The 20,122-nt window shown below is 46.7% G+C and overlaps 1 protein-coding gene across 1 annotated transcript in view; it reads right to left on the reverse strand.

The window, feature by feature from the left end:
* The window catches only part of ADGRD2 (adhesion G protein-coupled receptor D2), a 102,454-nt gene that overhangs the window by 57,454 nt on the left and 24,878 nt on the right, over positions 1-20,122 (reverse strand). Inside the window, exons 8-14 of the mRNA XM_088665080.1 lie at positions 20,011-20,096; positions 18,169-18,450; positions 16,353-16,464; positions 11,752-11,880; positions 9,928-10,042; positions 2,977-3,082; positions 2,071-2,126 (exon numbers count right to left, since the gene is read on the reverse strand). Of these exons, the coding sequence (XP_088521206.1) occupies positions 2,071-2,126; positions 2,977-3,082; positions 9,928-10,042; positions 11,752-11,880; positions 16,353-16,464; positions 18,169-18,450; positions 20,011-20,096 (886 nt within the window). The remainder of the gene's footprint in view (positions 1-2,070; positions 2,127-2,976; positions 3,083-9,927; positions 10,043-11,751; positions 11,881-16,352; positions 16,465-18,168; positions 18,451-20,010; positions 20,097-20,122) is intronic.

The following is a 20,122-nucleotide window of genomic DNA, read 5'->3' on the forward strand; positions in this document are numbered from 1 at the left end:
GCGACAGAGGAGAGTCACTTGGAGAATTATGGCCCACGAGGAATGCGGGATGCTCAGTGCGCCATAAATATGGCCTGACGTGGGATGCTGTTGCCTTGACGTGGGTCATTGAGGAGCAGATGTGCGGCTTTGCAGAAAACTACAGGGGGAGCGGGGGTTGGCCGACACCAAACATGATAATAGAATCCTAGAATCCTAGAGTTGGAAGAGACCACAAGGGCCATCCAGTCCAACCTCCTGCCAAGCAGGAAACACCATCAAAGCATTCCTGACATATGGCTGTCAAACCTCCGTTTAAAGACCTCCAAAGAAGGAGACTCCACCACACTCCTTGGCAGCAAATTCCGCTGCCGAGCAGCTCTTACTGTCAGGAAGTTCTTCCTAATGTTGAGGTGGAATCTTCTTTCTTATATGACATTATTTGATATATTTGAACATGGCTATCATATCACCCCTTAACCTTCTCTTCTCCAGGCTAAACATACCCAGCTCCCTAAGCCGTTCCTCATAAGGCATCGTTTCCAGCCCTTTGACCATTTTGGTTGCCCTCCTCTGGACAAGTTCCAGCTTGTCAGTCTCCTTCTTGAACTGTGGTGCCCAGAAGTGGACACAGTACTCCAGGTGAGGTCTGACCAGAGTGGAATACAGTTAAACTATTACTTCCCTTGATTTAGATCAGGCATCCCCAAACTTCGGCCCTCCAGATGTTTTGGACTACACTTCCCATCATCCCTGACCACTGGTCCTTTTAGCGAGGGATCATGGGAGTTGTAGGCCAAACCATCTGGAGGGCCGCAGGTTGGGGATGCCCGATCTAGATGCTATACTCCTATTGATGCAGCCCAGAATTGCATTGGCCTTTTGAGCTGCTGCATCACACTGTTGACTCATGTCAAGTTGGTGGTCTACCAAGACTACTAGAACCTTTTCACATGTCCTTCTCTCAAGCCAGTTGTCCCCCATCCTTTCATTTTTCTTGCCCAAGTGTAGAACTTTACATTTCTCCCTGTTAAGATTCATCTTGTTTGCTTTGGCCCAGTTCTCTCATCTGTTCAGGTCATTTGGAAGTGTGATCCTGTCCTCTGGGGTATTAGCCACCCCTCCCCATTTGGTGTCGTCTGCAAACTTGCTCAGGATGCCCTCAAGCCCATCCTCCAAGTCATTGATAAAGATGTTGAAGAAGACTGGGGCACGTGGCACTCTGCCCCCGCCTCTGAAGCATCAGTGTATCTGCCGGCGGGAGCGCCATGTGCATAGGTGGGCGCTGGAGCAGTTTGTCGTCGCCACCGCTGCGCGGCGCACATGTATGTAGCATGCATGAGTGTGTGGTGACGTCACACATGTGCGCTGCGTGGCGCCCCTGGGTGCACCCCTGGGTGCTGCCCCGGGTGCCGCAGCAGCTTCCTCTGCCCCTGCCGCTATCTGAGCTTCCATGCCAGCTAAGCTCTTGTCTTCTCCATCGCTCCTTTCGTAATACAGGCAAAACCCTTTTCTGAGCTACCGTATTTTTCACTCGATAAGACACACTTTTTCCCTCCTAAAAAGCAAGAGGAAATGTCTGTGCGTCTTACTGAGCGAATGCGTGGTCCCTGGAGCCGAATGGCCCAGGGGCAAAAAGCAGATTGTGTGCTTTTTAATATATATAGAAAAAGCTAAAGGCTAACAGGATGGAAAGGGGGTGTTGAAAGGAAGCCGCTCTACAGCTGATTGCAAGAGATCAAGAGGGAGATAAGGAATCTAGCTCCCATCCTGGCCCCTCCCTTCTGCAGAGGGAGACGTGTGACTGGCTGATTAGATTACCTGTCTGGAAACTGTAGAAATGGCTCCCTTTCTTTTCCTAGAGAAACTGCAGAACTGTGAGTTGAACCCCATAAAACAGGATTCCCCCCCCCTTTGTAAGGAAACTCAGCAACTTGGAGCTGATCCTCAAAAATGGAGCTTTCCCCCTTCGCAAAAAAAACTACACAACTGTGAGCTGATCCCCCCAAAAACGTGGCTTTTCCCCCTCTAAAAATTAGGCACGTTTTATGGTCCAGTGCGTGTTACGGTCTGAAAAAATGTGGTACCTACCTTCTGCTGAAGTTCCAGAAGGCGCATATTGGCTCCACAAACTGGTCCGGCAGAGCCTGCGGTGGGACAGAAACAGGGGGAGTCTTGAGCCCTACAGAGAAGCAGCTCTGGGTTGAGCCTCAAAGGGGATCCACTCCAACCAACAGGGTCAACCCCACCCTCTCGATCGCCGCCAATCCAAACACACCACCATGAACGATCAGCAGCACCTGGGATCTGGCCGGTTACAGCAAGGCAGCCACCCTGCAGCTACATGGGCCACTTTGTGTGGGATGTAAAACACAAGGGCAGTTAGGCACAACATTCCTAGAGTGACAAGGTGCCCCATGATAGTCTTGCAAAGAAGCTGGTGAAATACGGGCTAGACAATGCTACCATTCAGTGGATTTGGAACTGGCTGGCTGACCGAACCCAAAGGGTGCTCATCAATGGCTCCTCTTCATCCTGGAGAGAAGTGACTATGATATTCTTGATTTCAGCAAAGCCTTCCAGCCAAGAGAGGATGATGGAGCCCATTCTTTATGACTAGACTCCACATGTATATACGGTATCTTTTTATAAGCCAGTCTGCTTTCTGGCATCCGATTGTGAACAGAAATGATCATGTGACGAATTACTCTTTATACAATGGTAGCTCTACTTACGAATAACTCTACGTACGAATGTTTCTACTTACGAACGGAGCTCCGGCCGCCCTCTTGGATGCAGTTTTGATGGGATTTTTTCGACTTACGGATTTTTAGATAGGGTTGCTTCGACTTACAGATTTTTTCTCCCAATGCATTCCTATGGGATTCGACTTACTAATTTTTCCGACTTACGAATGTGTGTTTGGAACACATTCAATTCGTAAGTCAAGGTACCACTGCACTTACAAATATGCAGGATTTGACTGCAAAATCTCACCTGAACCCGGTGCCAGAGTCTGTACCGCACGGCGGTGCTGATTTCCTCATGGTCGCTGACCAGAGAGGAGGAGATGATGGAGGAGCCCGCCTGGGTGTTCAGGTACCTGGGGCAGAAATGGAAAAGGTGTTTGTCTGTTTATCTACAGGTGAAACTTGAAAAATTAGAATTTCGTAGCGCACCTTAAAAGGTGAAACCAATATATGAGATAGACGCACGATACGCAAAGCAATGTATGTCAAACCTTGATTTGTTGTCAATGTAATTATTGATCATTAGGCAGGTCAATTATAAATGGAATTAATGATGAGCCCCAGCAACGCGTGGCAGGGCCAGCTAGTGTAATTAGCAAAATGTCATAGCGATGTTTATTTTTGCTTATTTTTTTGTATGATTGTAACTATTTATTTATTCCTGTGGAACTTCCAAAAGAAAGCGTTTGTCAAAATAAAAATAAATAAAAATAAAAAATGGAAGGGGAAAGGGGTACCAACGGTGCAGGAATGGCTAGTTAATTGAATTCATGAATCTTATGGCGAAAATGACAGCCCCCATAAGAAATATCCCCAAACAGCAAGTTCAAAAAGAGTGGAAAGCAGTAGAGGACTACCTGAAAAAAGAAGGGATAAAATCGGATTTGCTTAAATTGAGTAACGTATGGAGAGAGTTCTTGTATTTTGTAGTTATTGGAAGAAGGAACACCTAGAATAGGTAAATTAAATATTGAATTTTAGAAAGCGAGTCAGGAGAGAGGAAAGTTATAGAAATCGATAAGTTATCAATCAGAAGCTTTTTACAAAAGGTTTATTGATGTTTATTTTTTATTTTATGGTTTATTTTTCTTTATTTGGTATATTTTTGGATTTTCTTGTAAGTTTTTTTTTGAAGGTGTGTTTGGTGTGTTTATGTTATGTTTATATTATGTTATGTTATATTTTGTTATACTTTTAAAAAAATTGAAATAAAGACCTTTTTTTAAAAAGTAAATAACAACAACAATAATAACAACAACAACAATAAGTTGCATTACTGAAATAAATGTGCTTTTCGACAATATTTTAATTTTCTAAGTTCCACCTGTACTAGACACTTGGATTTTTCACTGAAGCACATCAGAAGAGTGGCAAAATTGATTCTTTGAAATGACGGAATTAACAAAAAGGACGGCAGCAATCAGAAGGCCATCGAATCAAAAACTCAACCCCCATCTCTGCCTGGGGAGACCTGAACTTCTCCTTGAGCCAGCCTAGTACTTGTTTTAATTAATATAAAGAGTGAACTAGCCACACACACACACACCTGCCTACACACACCAGCGGACACGGAGCAATGGATTCAAACTACAAGAAAGAAGATTCCATCTAAACATTAGAAAGAACTTCCTGACAGTAAGTGCTGTTCGGCAGTGGAATTTGCTGCCAAGGAGTGTGGTGGAGTCTCATTCTTTGGAGGTCTTTAAGTGGAGGCAGGGCCGGTGCGGCCATTTAGGCGAACTAGGCAGTGGCCTAGGGTGCCAAAATGGAGGGGGCGCTGGCATGACGGGGAGCACTTGGCCTTGCCACAGAGGCGGAGCACAGCCCAGCGGAGAGTGAGTTCACCGTTCCCGCCCACCGCGCCGCGCCCTCCAGCTTCCCGCTGCGCCCTCCGGAAAGGCCAAGCACGGCGGGGAGCTAGAGAGCGAGATGGGAAGGGCAAGCCACGGTGGGCTGGAACTCGCGCTCCTCTGGGCTGTGCTCTGCCTCCGCCTCTGCCCACCAGCTCCGCTCTCGTCCCTGGCAGTGCCTGTCCTTTTACGGGGCTGCGTCTTGCCCCAGCCCAGCATGCAAGGCTCCATTGGCTGCTTCACCTGCCACTCAACAGAGTGGCAGGCGGGGCTGGGGCTGCGCCTGCGCACGGAGGTTGCTGGGCTGGGCTGGCTGGGCTGGGCAGACCTCCTGCGTTCAAGCCAAGTGAGATGCAGCCTGAGAGCCTGGTCAGGGCAAGGAGCGTCCCAGTCTCCCAGGCAGGAGGGTGGGATAGTCCTCTCCCCTCTGACGCTCCCCCCCAAAAAGTGTGGAGCGGCGAGTTACTTTATCTGTGCGAGTTTGCAGGGAGGTGCCTGTGTTTGTCTGAGCCAGGTAGTGGCTGGAGAGCTGTCGGGACATGTCCCCCTCCCCCTCTGTTCCCCCTCTGCTCCTCCAAGATGCCTGGGTCCTCTTCCTCTTCCTCTTCCTCCCCGCCCTCTCCATCTCTGTTCCTCCAGGACGCCTGGGTGTCCTCTCTCTCTCTCTCTCCCCCTTCCTTCCTTCCTTCCTTCCTTCCTTCCTCCTTCCCCCCTTTCAGGACCCTGGGTCCTTGAAATATACTCGGAGTTGAGAGTGAATTTCATGCTCTTTATTCAGCTCATAGTCATCAAGGAGAAGAAGAGAAGGATGGCTCTTTTCCCAAAACCATCTGCTTATATACATTATTTACACAATGGGCCTTGCGTGATTGGCTACTTCAGGGCTACAACTGTGGGCCAATCAGGTTGTGGATTGACTTCTGCCTGCAGCCTGATTGGCTGCTCCTACAGGCCAATCAGGCTGCAGATTCACTTCTACCAGCCGCCTGATTGGCTACTCCTGCAGGCCAATCAGGTTGCGGATTCACTTCCACCTGGAGTTGGATTGGGTAGCTCCTGCAGACCAATCAGACTGCTGATTCTGAATCCTATTGTTCTAGGATTCAGCTCAGTACATACAGTCCTCTTTTCTCTCTCTTTCTCTCCCCCCCTCCCACCTCTATTCTTCCAGGACGCCTGAGTCCCCTCCCTCCTCCTTCCCTCCTTCTTGGACGCCTGGGTCCTTTTTATCTCCCTCCCTCAATCCACCTCTGTTCCTCCAGCCAGGACATCTGGGTGCGTCATGTCATCTCTCTCTCTCTCTCTCTCTCTCTCTCTCTCTCTCTCTCTCTCTCTCTCTCTCTCTCTCTCTCTTTTCCTCCCCTCCACTCTCCCTATTCCTCTCTCCTTCCCCCTCTCCCTCCCAGGAGCGTCACTGAGCCCCATTACACCGCTTTGAAAGAGGCGCGCGCAAGCCCAACGCTGCGCTGCAGGAGGAGAAAGCGGCTGGAAAGAGACCTCGTGGGGAGGAGGAAAAGAACAACAACAACAAAAAACCCTTAGCCCACATCTTCCTCCACCCCACCCCCCAAAAAAATCACGCTGAGGAGCAGTTCTGTCATTTACGGGGCTTGAGCAGCTGAAACTCGCTTTTGTGAACGGCTGTGTCTTCCCAGACACTTTTTCCCTCCCAAAAACGGCACCCTCCCCCAAACAGTTTCTTGGGGTGGGATTTCCGCCCCCTCGCCTTTTTGAGCCCAAATCCCCAACCATTAGTTTTTGCCAACTGTTGTGGTTCTCAACCCCCCCCTTTCCTCTTTTTTTATTTTTCCTTCTTTTGATAATTTCAATGTTGGGGGGGGGCGTCAATTTTTTGTGTGCACCATTTTACCTAGCTATGCCCCTGCCTCTCATGCGGACCGGGCAGCAGCGGCTCCTTATGCCTCGGCTCCCAGCTAGCACCTCACAGCCCTTAAAGGCACAGCAGTCGCGCCCACCTTTCCTCCGGCCAAGCCTTCATTCTTCCTATAATACACCTGTGTTTGAAATATGATGGGGGGGCGGGCGCCAGAAGGTGATCTCGCCTAGGGCGCAAAAAACCCTAGCACCGGCCCTGAGCAGAGGCTTGACAGGCATCTGTCAGGAATGCTTTGATGGTGTTTCTTGCTTGGCAGGGGGTTGGACTGGATGGCCCTTGTGGTCTCTTCCAACTCTAGGATTCTAGGATTCTAGGATTCTATGCCTAGCAGATAAACCATTTTTTATGCCTTTCCCCTGCCCACAGAAGGTCCATCTCCCTCTCTGAAATGGAAATCCCACCAGCACCACCTTGTGTCCAACCTAGGGTGATGACTTTTTCTTTTTTTTTCTCTCAAAAATTATTTCCTGTAATGAAATGGATGAACTTTTGCCTATGAATGACTAAAAACGAGGTATATTCCATTGAAATATTTTTAAAAAAGGTCACACACAAACAGTTTTTAATTTTTTCATATGCCATTTGACCATTTCATAAAATTGTATTCACACTTCTAGATATATTTCATATCAAATTTGGACACAATGCCACATTCCACAACGGGGAATGTTCTTAGCAACATAGGGGATACAAATATCACACCTGCGCAAGGTAAAAGCCCCTTTTGGGGACCTCAAAACTCAGCCAGCGGACCCTGATGGGCATGCTGAGAAAAGAACCTACAGGAGAGGTTACTGCAGCTAAAAAAAGCTTCCTAGTGTGTTTGATGACCCTATATAATGTTGTATATACAGTGGAACCTCGGTTTATGAACACCTCGGTTTATGAATTTTCGATTTATGAACGCCGCGGACCCATCTGGAACAGATTAATCCACTTTCCATTACTTTCAATGGGAAAGTTCACTTCAGTTTATGAACAGACTTCAGGAACAAATTACACCCATGCTTCGGGTTAAGTACACTTCAGGTTGAGTACTCCACGGACCCGTCTGGAACAGATTAATCCACTTTCCATTACTTTCAATGTGAAAGTTCACTTCAGTTTATGAACGCTTCAGTTTAAGTACTCCGCGGACCGTCTGGAACAGATTAATCCACTTTCCATTACTTTCAATGGGAAAGTTCGCTTCAGTTTATGAACAGACTTCCGGAACCAATTGTGTTCATAAACCGAGGTACCACTGTATGCGACTCTCAAGCTTGGGCTCAATTTTATATCTGCCTACAGTGACTTCAAAAATTGTCCAAAAACTGATCAATAATTTTTTAAAAAAATATTTGGTGCGTGAGGTTTTTTGATCAAATCTCTTTGAATGTCAGATTTTATCTAATCGTTAATGAAAGCTCATCAAATTATGATACAGAGAAATGAGGTTGTAAAAAAGTCGTCACCCTAGTCCACCCTCCAAAAAAACCATACAAGACTGGTCCCCAATCTATTGCTTTTCACACCCAAATACTGTACCTGAGCTATAATACTACAAGAGGAGTATTAAGAAGATGTTGATGTCATTAGGGTGGACCATTAAAAAAAAATCGAAAATGATTCCTCCCTTGATCTTATCTCGGGCGTAAGGTATAAACATAGTCAAATTTCAAATTGGGGACAAATCGCTGAATATTTAGACCCTGCTGCTCCAGATTGAAATTTGGCCTCACTACGAGTGATCAATATGGCGTGTTATTGGAGAGAAAAGACGGGATGCTACCATCAAAACAACAATGAACAATCGCTCTAAATTCCCCAAACGAGAGACAAAGAAGGACTTTGCGCCAAAATAGACGTTTAGTGTCATGCATAAAAGCATATTTTAAGCATGATATAAGGTGATGTACATGTACAATGTATATATTGCATAAGGCAATATTTTAATTAATTACACAAAATGTAAGCATTAAGTACAATTTATACCAAGTAATTAAGTCTAATGTGATGTTTTGACGCAACACATAATATGAGTGGCATTTTATTGTTTATGTTTACTTGTTGAGTACACCGTTTGCTTAATTGTTCCATATCATTTTTTTCAAAACCATGGGTTTTTCATGCAAATTATCAACATGTTTTCTCTTAAATAAATAAATATTGCAGAAAATAATAGCATGCAACTATTACTGCTCTACATTAAAACCTAAAATTGATGTCGATTAGTTCACAATTTAACATACTGAGAAATAAATGAGTCAAATTCCTATGTTTTTATGACTCATAGTGAGGCAAAATTTCAATCCGCTGAGGTCTGACCAGAGCAGAATACAGTGGTACTATTACCGTACTTCCCTTGATCTAGATCAGGCACCCCCAAACTTCGGCCCTACAAATGTTTTGGACTACAATTCCCATCTTCCCCGACCACTGGTCCTGCTAGCTAGGGATCATGGGAGTTGTAGGCCAAACCATCTGGAGGGCCGCAGGTTGGGGATGCCTGATCTAGATGCTATACTCCTATTGATTACTTTGGCCACCTCATGAGAAGAGAAGAATCCTTGGAAAAGACCCTGATGTTGGGAAAGATTGAAGACACAAGGAGAAGGGGACGACAGAGGGCGAGATGGTTGGACAGTGTTCTCGAAGCTACCAACATGAGTCTGACCAAACTGCGGGAGGCGGTGCAAGACAGAAGTGCCTGGCGTGCTATGGTCCATGGGGTCATGAAGAGTCGGACACGACTAAACGACTAAACAACACTCCTATTGATGCAGCCCAGAATTGCATTTGCTTTTTGAGCTGCTGCATCACACTGTTGACTCTTGTCAGGTTTGTGGTACACTAAGACTCCTAAATCCTTTTCACATGTACTGCTCTCAAGCCAGGTGTCTCCCATCCTGTATTTCATAGATTCATAGAATCCTAGAGTTGGAAGAGACCACAAGGGGCATCCAGTCCAACCCCCTGCCAAGCAGGAAACACCACCAAAGCATTCTTGATATATGGCTGTCAAGCATCCACTTAAAGACCACCAAAGAAGGAGAGTCCACCACACTCCTTGGCAGCAAATTCCACTGTCGAACAGCTCTTACTGTCAGAAAGTTCTTCCTAATGTTGAGGTAGAATCTTCTTCCTTGTAGTTTGACTCCATTGCTCTGTGTCCGCTTCTCTGGAGCAGCAGAAAACAACCTTTCTCCCTCCTCTATATGAATTTTGTTAAAATTCATCTTGTTTGCTTTGGCCCAGTTGTCTAACCTGTGAAGGTCATTTGGAAGTGTGATCCTGTCCTCTGGGGTATTAGCCACCCCTCCCAATTTGGTGTCGTCTGCAAACTTGCTCAGGAATGAATCCAGATTTTCAGGGCCTGTTGAGCCGCACCCAAGGGTGAGAAAGGAGCTGGGTGAAAAGTAAATCAGGAGGTTGGGACAGGTAGGAAAGGCCTGAGCAAGGATTCACGTACCTCCTGCCTCCGTCTGACACGGCCGCATCCTGGAGCACAACATTGCCGCTGGTGAGGAGGCGCTGGAGCGAACTGTAACCGTACCAGGTGTTGGTCATGGTGATCTGGCGCAGACCTGGGCGGGAAGCAACAGAAGCTGGGTGGGCGGATTGTGGGAGGGATCGGGTCCGCCCATCGTTTATTTGCATCATGTATATTGATGGTTGATTATTGAATTTCTACACCACTTAATATATTAAAATATAATAATAATAATAATAATAATAATAATAATAATATGTATTTGCATCATGTATATTTTTGATTGATTATTGAATTTCTATTGAATTTCAACATCAAAAAAACCAAGATCATGGCCACTGGTCCCATCACCTCCTGGCAAATAGAAGGGGAAGAAATGGAGGCAGTGAGAGATTTGACTTTCTTGGGTTCCATGATCACTGCAGATGGTGACAGCAGTCACGAATGTAAAAGACACCTACTTCTTGGGAGAAAAGCAATGACAAACCTAGACAGCATCTTAAAAAGCAGAGACATCACCTTGCCGACAAAGGTCCATGTAGTTAAAGCTATGGTTTTCGCAGTAGTGATGTATGGAAGTGAGAGCTGGACCATACAGAAGGCTGATCGCCAAAGAATTGATGCTTTTGAATTCTGGTGCTGGAGGAGACTCTTGAGAGTCCCATGGACTGCAAGAAGATAAAACCTCTCCATTCTGAAGGAAATCAGCCCTGAGTGCTCACTGGAAGGACAGATCCTGAAGCTGAGGCTCCAATACTTTGGCCACCTCATGAGAAGAAAAGACTCCCTGGAAAAGACCCTGATGTTGGGAAAGATGGAGGGCACAAGGAGAAGGGGACGACAGAGGATGAGATGGTTGGACCGTGTTCTCGAAGCTACGAACATGAGTTTGACCAAACTGCGGGAGGCAGTGCAAGATAGGAGTGCCTGGCGTGCTATGGTCCATGGGGTCACGAAGAGTCGGACACGACTAAACGACTAAACAACAACAACAACAATACATATTGATGATTGATTATTAATTTCTACACCACTTAATATATTAAAAAATATAATAATAATAAGTACTAATTGATTATTGAATTTCTACACCACTTAATGTATTAAAAATGTAATAATAATAATAATAATAATAATAATAATAATAATAATAATAATAATAATAATTTTATTTATACCCCACCCTTCCCGGTTTAAAAGCAATGTCAAATACACATCAATATACAGGTGAAACTCAGAAAATTTGAATGTCGTCAAATGTAAAGAAATGTAAGTGATTTCCAGCATCTGGGCATGCGCAGAAGCAATTTTCGGAGCCGCAGAATAGAATCGCCGCGCCGTGCCGGTTTAGCGTAGCGCATGGGGACTCGCCAAGCGGGCGGCTTAGTTGGGGGGCAGCTTGTGGGCCGGTTGCTGACCTTGGGTGTAGGGGTTAGAGCAGGCATCCCCAAACTGCGGCCCTCCAGATGTTTTGGACTACAATTCCCATCATCCCTGACCACTTGTCCTGTTAGCTAGGGATCATGGGAGTTGTAGGCCAAAACATCTGGAGGGCGCAGTTTGGGGATGCCTGGGTTAGAGTGTTGGACTAGGACCTGGAAGAGACCAGGGTTTGAATTCTCACTCAGCTATGAAGCACACTGGATGACCTTGGGGGGCCCAGTCACGGCCTCTCAGCTTAACCTACCTCACAGGGTGGTTGTGGGGAACCACCGGAGGAGGGGGAGAATCAAGAAGGCATTCAAGAATCAAGTGGCATACAAATGCAATACATTAAAAAGAAATAAAAAATCCCCTCTCCACCTCTCGCTCTCAGCCTCTCCACTTCATCCGCTGGGACTTCAATCTGGTCTGGGGCGTCTTGGTTCATCATCATGTAGGCAGCGCCGTCAGCTGTTGCTCGGTCGAGAGATACACGCCGCACTTCTACTCCTAGGGAGCAAATATAGAGTCATAGAATCCTAGAGTTGGAAGAGACCACAAGGGCCATCCAGTCCAACTCCCTGCCAAGCAGGAAACACCACCAAAGCATTCAGGAACGGCTTAGGGAGCTGGGTATGTTTAGCCTGGAGAAGAGAAGGTGAAGGGGTGATATGATAGCCATGTTCAAATATATGAAAGGATGTCATATGGAGAAGGGAGAAAGGTTGTTTTCTGCTGCTCCAGAGAAGCAGACACGGAGCAATGGATTCAAGCTACAAGAAAGAAGATTCCACCTCAACATTTGGAAGAACTTCCTGACAGTAAGAGCTGTTCGGCAGTGGGATTTGCTGCCAAGGAGTGTGGTGGAGTCTCCTTCTTTGGAGGTCTTTAAGCAGAGGCTTGACAGGCATATGTCAAGAATGCTTGGATGGTGTTTCCTGCTCGGCAGGAGGTTGGACTGGATGGCCCTTGTGGTCTCTTCCAACTCTACGATTCTATGATTCTATGATTCTATGATTCTTGACATATGGCTGACAACAATGCGTGGCCGGGTCAGCTAGTAGAATAATAGAATCCTAGAGTTGGAAGGGACCCCAAGGGCCATCCAGTCCAACCCCCTGCCAAGCAGGAAACACCACCAAAGCATTATTGACATATGCCTGTCAAGCCTCTGCTTAAAGACCTCCAAAGAATGAGACTCCACCACACTCCTTGGCAGCAAATTCCACTGCCGAACAGCTATTACTGTCAGAAAGTTCTTCCTACTGTTGAGGTGGAATCTTCTTTCTTGTAGTTTGTAGTAGTAGTAGTAGTAGTAGTAATAATAATAATAATAATTTATTTATACCCCGCCCACCTGGCGGGGTTTCCCCAGCCACTCTGGGCGGCTTCCAACAGAATAATAAAATAAAATAATCGATTAAACATTCAAAGCCTCCCTAAACAGGGCTGGCTTCAGATGTCTTCTAAAAATCTGGTAGCTGTTTTTCTCTTTGACATCAGATGGGAGGGGGCCACCACCAAGAAGTCCCTATAAAATAATATAAATTACATATTTTATTGTGGCCCCTAGAAGTAGGCTCCTTTGCCTTTGGCCTGATGCAGCAGCCAAAGAACAGCTTGTCTCAGCCTGTTCTTAAGCAGGCTTTTTGAAGTCTTATTTTTTTATTACATGTCCAGCCTTGCCTCTTCCTTGGCGCCCTCCAGAACTGCGCCTTTCACTATGTCTTATTTGCGGGGTAGAAAGGAGGGAAGGAAGGAAGGAAGGAAGGAAGGAAGGAAGGAAGGAAGGAAAGAAAGAAAGAAAGAAAGAAAGAAAGAAAGAAAGAAAGAAAGAAAGAAAGAAAGAAAGAAAGAATGAATTAAGGAAGGAAAGAAAGAAAGAGGAAGGAAAGAAGGGAGGTTTTAGGAAGGAGGAAAGGGAGGGAGGGAGGGAGGATGAAGGAAGGAAAGAAGGGGGGCTTTAGGAAGGAAGGAATTAAGGAAGGAAGGAGGAAGGAAAGAAGGGAGGTTTAGGAAGGAGGGAGTGAAGGAAGGAAGGAAGGAAGGAAGGAAGGAAGGAAGGAAGGAAGGAAGGAAGGAAGGAAGGAAGGAAGGAAGGAGAAAAGAAGGAATTAAGGAAGGAAGAATTAAGGAGGAAAGGAAGGAAGGAAGGAAGGAAGGAAGGAAGGAAGGAAGGAAGGAAGGAAGGAAGGAAGGAAGGAAGGAAAGAAGGAAGGAATGTCTTATTTTAGGAGAACTGGAGAACTCCATCAGGAATCACCCGGCCTGGCAGAAGTTCCACAAGGAAAAACAAACCATTTACCACTCTCAACTGGAGTTTTCTGAAGAACCAGAAAAATAAAAAACTCTGCAACCTTTCCAACCTACAGGCCACCAATCAAAACAAGATCAACAACATTGTCAATCTTTCACAGCAAACACTCAGCCCAGCTGAGGAATCCGTCCTTTCACGGGGACTATCATTCTGCCCTGCCAAATCCCAACACATGATTCAGTTCTGCGGGGACCTGGAAGCATTTTTCCGCCGTTTACGCCTGAAGGAGTATTTTCATCACACACAAGAACAAGACAAAGTAGAACAAACTACATCCCCACAACACAACACCTCTCAACTTACTGGGGAACAACCATCACCCTCCAAACGCATCAATGAACAGAACATTGACCACCAACTACCACCGAAAAGAAGTTACACAAAAAGGGACTCCACATGGACCCCTCCTGATGGACGCAATACCACACTAGATCTGTACATCGAATGCTTCCGCCACAGAATCCAAACGGATGTGACCAGAAAACACCATCGCTTACTACAAAATCTAAACCATGCTGAAAGGAGAGCCATAGAAAATCTCAGGAACAACCCAGACATTATAATTAAAGAGGCAGACAAGGGTGGAGCTGTCGTCATCATGAACAAAACTGATTACATCCAGGAGGCCCACAGACAACTTTCCAATACTGCCTTTTACATGAAATTGGACTCAGACCCCACACAAGCATACAAAAAAGAACTGAACAAGATTATTAAGGAGCTACCCCTACACATCCAAGAACAGATCCTCACAAACACACCAGCGGAACCTCGGCCAGGAACTTTCTATCTTCTACCCAAAATACACAAACCAGGAAACCCAGGACGCCCCATCATCTCAGGTATTGGCACCATTACAGTGGGTGTTTCCGGCTATATGGACTCTGTTCTGAAACCATATGCTATCAGTGCTCCCAGCTACGTACGTGACACCACAGATTTTCTGAGGAAAATACAATATTTGAACAATCTTCCTAACAATACTATACTAGCCACTATGGATGTGGAATCTCTATATACCAACATCCCACACAATGATGGTTTACAAGCCATAAGGAACACCATTTCAGATAAAACCACAGCGGACTTTGCTACCAAACTCTGCTACTTTGTCCTTACCCACAACCACTTCAAATTTGGTGATGACCTGTTCCTCCAGATCAGCGGCACAGCCATGGGCACCCGCATGGCCCCACAGTATGCCAACATCTTCATGGCAGATTTAGAACAACGTTTCCTTAACTCCTACCCACTCAAACCTCTCCTGTACCTGCGATACATTGACGATATTTTTATTATCTGGACACATGGACAACAGACCCTGGAAACCTTCCACCAGACATTCAATGACTTTCACCCCACCATCAACCTAACAATGAACCAATCTATGCAAGAAATACATTTTTTGGACACTACTATAAAAATACAGGATGGACATATAGACACCACCTTATACAGAAAACCAACTGACCGACAAACATATCTACATGCTTCTAGCTACCATCCCAAACATACCAAACAATCCATCGTATACAGCCAGGCCTTACGTTACAACCGCATCTGTTCCAACTCTACAGACAGAGAATCTCACCTAAGAGATCTACAGCAAACCTCTTTAGAACTAAAATATCCACCTGATGAAGTTAAACAACAGATCAACAGAGCCAGACAGATACCTAGAGAGAACCTGCTGCAAGACAGACCCAAAAAAGAAAATAACAGAACACCACTAGTCATCACATACAGCTCCCAAGCTAAAACAGTACAACGCATCATCAGAGATCTACAGCCTCTCCTGGACAATGACAGCTCCCTTTCTCAAGCTCTGGGAGGAAGACCTTTCATTGCCTACAGACAGCCACCCAATCTTAAACAACTCCTCACCCACAATAATACAACCACCAGACTTAACATGGACACTGGTACCAGAGCCTGCAATAAACCCAGATGCCAACTTTGCTGCCACATACACCCAGACAACACCATTACTGGCCCCAACAACATCCAACATACCATCTCAGGACTATTTAATTGCTCATCCTCTAACATTGTGTATGCCATCAAATGCCAACAGTGCCCTTCAGCTCTCTATATTGGACAAACAGGCCAAACCCTACGCCAACGGATAAATGGACATAAATCTGACATCAGGAACCAGAAGACAGAAAAACCAGTAGGAGAACACTTCAATCTCCCAGGACATTCTATACAAGATCTCAAAGTAGCTGTCTTACTACAAAAGAATTTCAGAAATAGACTGGAAAGAGAAGTTGCTGAATTGCAACTTATCACCAAGCTCAAAACCATGGAGGGACCTGGTTTGAACAGAGATATCGGATTCTTATCTCATTATACATGATAAGCGATCTTCAGCCATCTCAACCCTTGCTTTTTCATGCAAAACCATTTGCAGTCGTTTGCGGTCATCAACAGCTATCAGTCAGTCAATCACCCATTTCCACCACCCTTCTGAGTGATCCCCCCTCCCCCTCCCCACCCCTCCCCACCCCTTCTCTACATAAGTGCCTGGAAACTTCCATTTCACTGTATCTGAAGAAGTGTGCATGCACACGAAAGCTCATACCAAAATAAAAACTTAGTTGGTCTTTAAGGTGCTACTGAAGGAATTTATTTTATTTTATTTTAGGAGAAACAGGGTACTCACCGACATTCTTACTCCGGATGGCGACTTTGGGCCTCTCTGCACTCAGGAGCTGGTGGAGGCTGGAAACCATCTTGTCCATGTTTTCCACAACTGTCATGGGTCCGTCAAGGATCTGAGGAGGACAGGGGCAGCCGGCAAACCTCACACCTGACTTTCCCATGGGTTTCCCTGGCCCTCCTCCCTCACGGAACTTAAGACTGGGTACAGGTATCCATCAGTCTGCAGATGACACCCAGCTCTACCTCTCCTTCAAATCAGAACCAGTGAAGGCGGTGAAGGTCCTCTGTGAGTGCCTGGAGGCGGTTGGAGGATGGATGGCGGCTAATGGATTGAGGTTGAATCCTGACAAGACAGAAGGACTGTTTGTGGGAGACAGGAGGTGGGCAGGTGCAGAGAAATCCCTGGTCCTGAATGGGGTAACTGTGCCCCTGAAGGACCAGGTGCGCAGCCTGGGAGTCATTCTGGACTCACAGCTGTCCATGGAGGCGCAGGTCCATTGTGTGTCCAGGACAGCTGTGTCTGGGACACAGGATGAGACCCTACCTGCCTGCGGACTGTCTAGCAAGAATGGTGCATGCTCTAGTTCTCTCCCGCTTGGACTACTGCAATGCGCTCTACGTGGGGCTACCTTTGAAGGTGACCAGGAAACTACAACTAACCCAGAATGCAGCAGCTAGACTGGTGACTGGGAGCGGCCGCTGAGACTACATAACACCGGTCTTGAAAGACTCGACATTGGCTTCTGAGCACAATTCAACCTTGAAAGCCCTAAATGGCCTCGGTCCAGTATACCTGAAGGAGCGTCTCCACCCCTATCGTTCTGCCTGGACACTGAGATCCAGCGCTGAGGGACTTCTGGTGGTTCCCTCACTGCGAGAAGCAAAGCTACAGGGAACCAGGCAGAAGGCCTTCTCGGTGGTGGCGCCCACCCTGTGGAACGCCCTTCCACCAGATGTCAAAGAGATAAATAACTACCTGACATTTAGAAGACATCTGAAGGCAGCCCTGTTCAGGGAGGCTTTGGATGTTTAATAGATTATTGTATTTCATTTTTCAGTAAGAGCTGTTTGGCAGTGGAATATGCTGCCAAGGAGCGTGGTGGAGTCTCCTTCTTTGGAGGTCTTTAAGTGGAGGCTGGACAGCCACCTGTCAGAAACGCTTTGGTGGGCAGGGGGTTGGACTGGATGGCCCTTGTGGTCTCTTCCAACTCTATGATTCTCCTAGCTGACCCGGCCATGCGTTGCTGTCAGCCATATGTCAAGAATGCTTTCATGGTGTTTCCTGCTTGGCAGGGGGTTGGACTGGATGGCCCTTGGGGTCTCTTCCAACTCTATGATTCTATGATTCTCCTAGCTGACCTGGCCACGCGTTGCTGTCAGCCATATGTCAAGAATGCTTTCATGGTGTTTCCTGCTTGGCAGGGGGTTGGACTGGATGGCCCTTGGGGTCTCTTCCAACTCTATGATTCTATGATTCTACTAGCTGACCTGGCCACGCGTTGCTGTCAGCCATATGTCAGGAATACTTTGATGGGGTTTCCTGCTTGGCAGGGGGTTGGGCTGGATGCCCCTAGTGGTCTCCTCCAACTATATGATTCTACGATTCTATGGTCCCTTTCCAACCTTGAGAGCTTGTGGTCAGAGCAGGAACTGTGGGAGACCCTAGGGCCATGGCAGAAGAAGGAGGAGGATCCCGGGCAGCAGCATCCCCGTATGGGTGCATGCTCACGAGGCTACCCCGGGCGCCGAGAAGCCTTCGTCCGCCCCTGGGCTCACTAGACCCCCCCCCCCACACTTCTAGGAAGCCATGATTTTACCGCTTTTATTTCGGACCACTCCTCGGCGTTTTGCTCCTCTAGGATTGCCCCGGCAATTGCCACGTAGTGCTGTCCCAGCTGCTCCAAGCTTGCCAGATCCTCCGGCTGGTTGGCCTCCATGTCTGAGACCTCTTCCAGCAGTTGCAAGACGCCCAGCAGAGCAGCTGCATCCAGATTTGGAGGCTCAGTGCCCGTCAGGACCGTCTCCACCACCCCTAGGTAACCAGCGGCTACCAAAACATCCACACCTCGGGCTTCGGCCTGGAAGACACTCTCAGGGATCTGTAGCCAGAAACAAGACCCCCAGGTTAGAGAAGATAATATAAGATAATCTACCGTATTTTTTGTTCCATAAGACCAGGGGTCAGCAAACTTTTTCAGCAGGGGGCCGGTCCACTGTCCCTCAGACCTTGTGGGGGGCCCGAGTATATATTTGAGAGAAAGAAAAATGAACGAATTCCTATGCCCCACAAATAACCCAGAGATGCATTTTAAACTCTATGGGCCCCTTTCACAGACTAAGCTACAGCAACGCGTGGCAGGGCCAGCTAGTTTTAAACAAAAGGACACATTCTACTCATGTAAAAACACCAGGCAGGCCCAACAAATAACCCAGAGATGCATTTGAAATAAAATGACACCTTCTACTCATGTAAAGACACCAGGCAGGCCCCACAAATAACCCAGAGATGCATTTGAAATAAAAGGACACATTCTACTCATGTAAAAATATGCTGATTCCCGGACCGTCAGTGGGCCGGATTTAGAAGGTGGTTGGGCCGCATCCGGCCCCCGGGCCTTAGTTTGGGGACCCTGCATAAGACACACTTTTTTCCTCCTAAAAATTAAGAGGAAATGTCTGTGTGTCTTATGGAGCGAGTGTGTGGTCCCTGGAGCCGAATAGCCCTGGGGCAAAATGCAGATCGGGCTTTTTTTAAAAGAAAGAGGTAAAGGTTAACAAGAGGGAAAGAGGGTGTTGAAAGGGAACCGCTCAGCTGCTGATTGCAGGAGATCAGGAGGGAGATCAGGGATCTAGCTCCCATCCTGGCCCCTCCCTTGCCTAGACCTCAATTGTTTTCTGCAGAGGGAGACATGTGACTGGCTGATTAGATTATCTGTCTGGAAACTGTACAAATGGCTCCCTTTCCTTTCCTAGAGAAGCTGCAGAACAGTGAGTTGAACCCCATAAAAACAGGATGTTTTCCCTTTGCAAGGAAACTCAGCAACTTGCAGCTGGTCCTCAAAAATGGAGCTTCCCCCTTTGCAAAAAGTTGCACAACTCTGAGCTGACCCCCCCCCCAAAACGGGGCTTTTCCCATTTGCAAAAAAAGCTGCACAACTTTGAGCTAATCCTCAAAAAAATAGAGCTTTCCCCTTTGCAAAAGAAGCTTTCTCAAATATTTAATGGGGGGGGGGCAAAGGCACCTAGGCCTCTAGGAGTTGGCTGCTATGCCTAGGACAATTCAAGAAAGCAAAATATTTCTTCCCTTTTGTTCCCCCTCTAAATGCTAGGTGCGTCCTATGGAGCGAAAAACACGGTACATTGCAATATCGTTTTATCTCTTTCATTGATCACTCAAAAGCCAGCATGCTTAAATTATTGTTACTGTATTTCCGGATATGATTTCTATACATATCCCATTTCGGCACAAATTTTTGTCAGCCCCTGGGTCTTCAAGTCTGACCCCCCTGCAACCTGTCCCACCCCAAATTCTCCCAGAAATAAAATTCCCCACCGGCACACCCGGTACACAACTGGGGGCACTGAGAAACGGCTCCAGGGCCCCCGACAGGTGGAAGCCCTCAGGAGTATGGGATGGGGCAAAAATGGTTTTGACTCACCACTGTCGCATTTGCCCATGCGTTAACCTGAGTTATGAGCCGTGGGACGGGTTTTGACTGTGTTTTCTTCAACTGCAAATAAAGATCTGAGGGGAATAATAATAATAATAAG

This window comes from Zootoca vivipara, chromosome Z2, assembly GCF_965207765.1.
Source record: "Zootoca vivipara chromosome Z2, rZooViv2.hap1.1, whole genome shotgun sequence".
Lineage (NCBI taxonomy): Eukaryota > Metazoa > Chordata > Lepidosauria > Squamata > Lacertidae > Zootoca > Zootoca vivipara.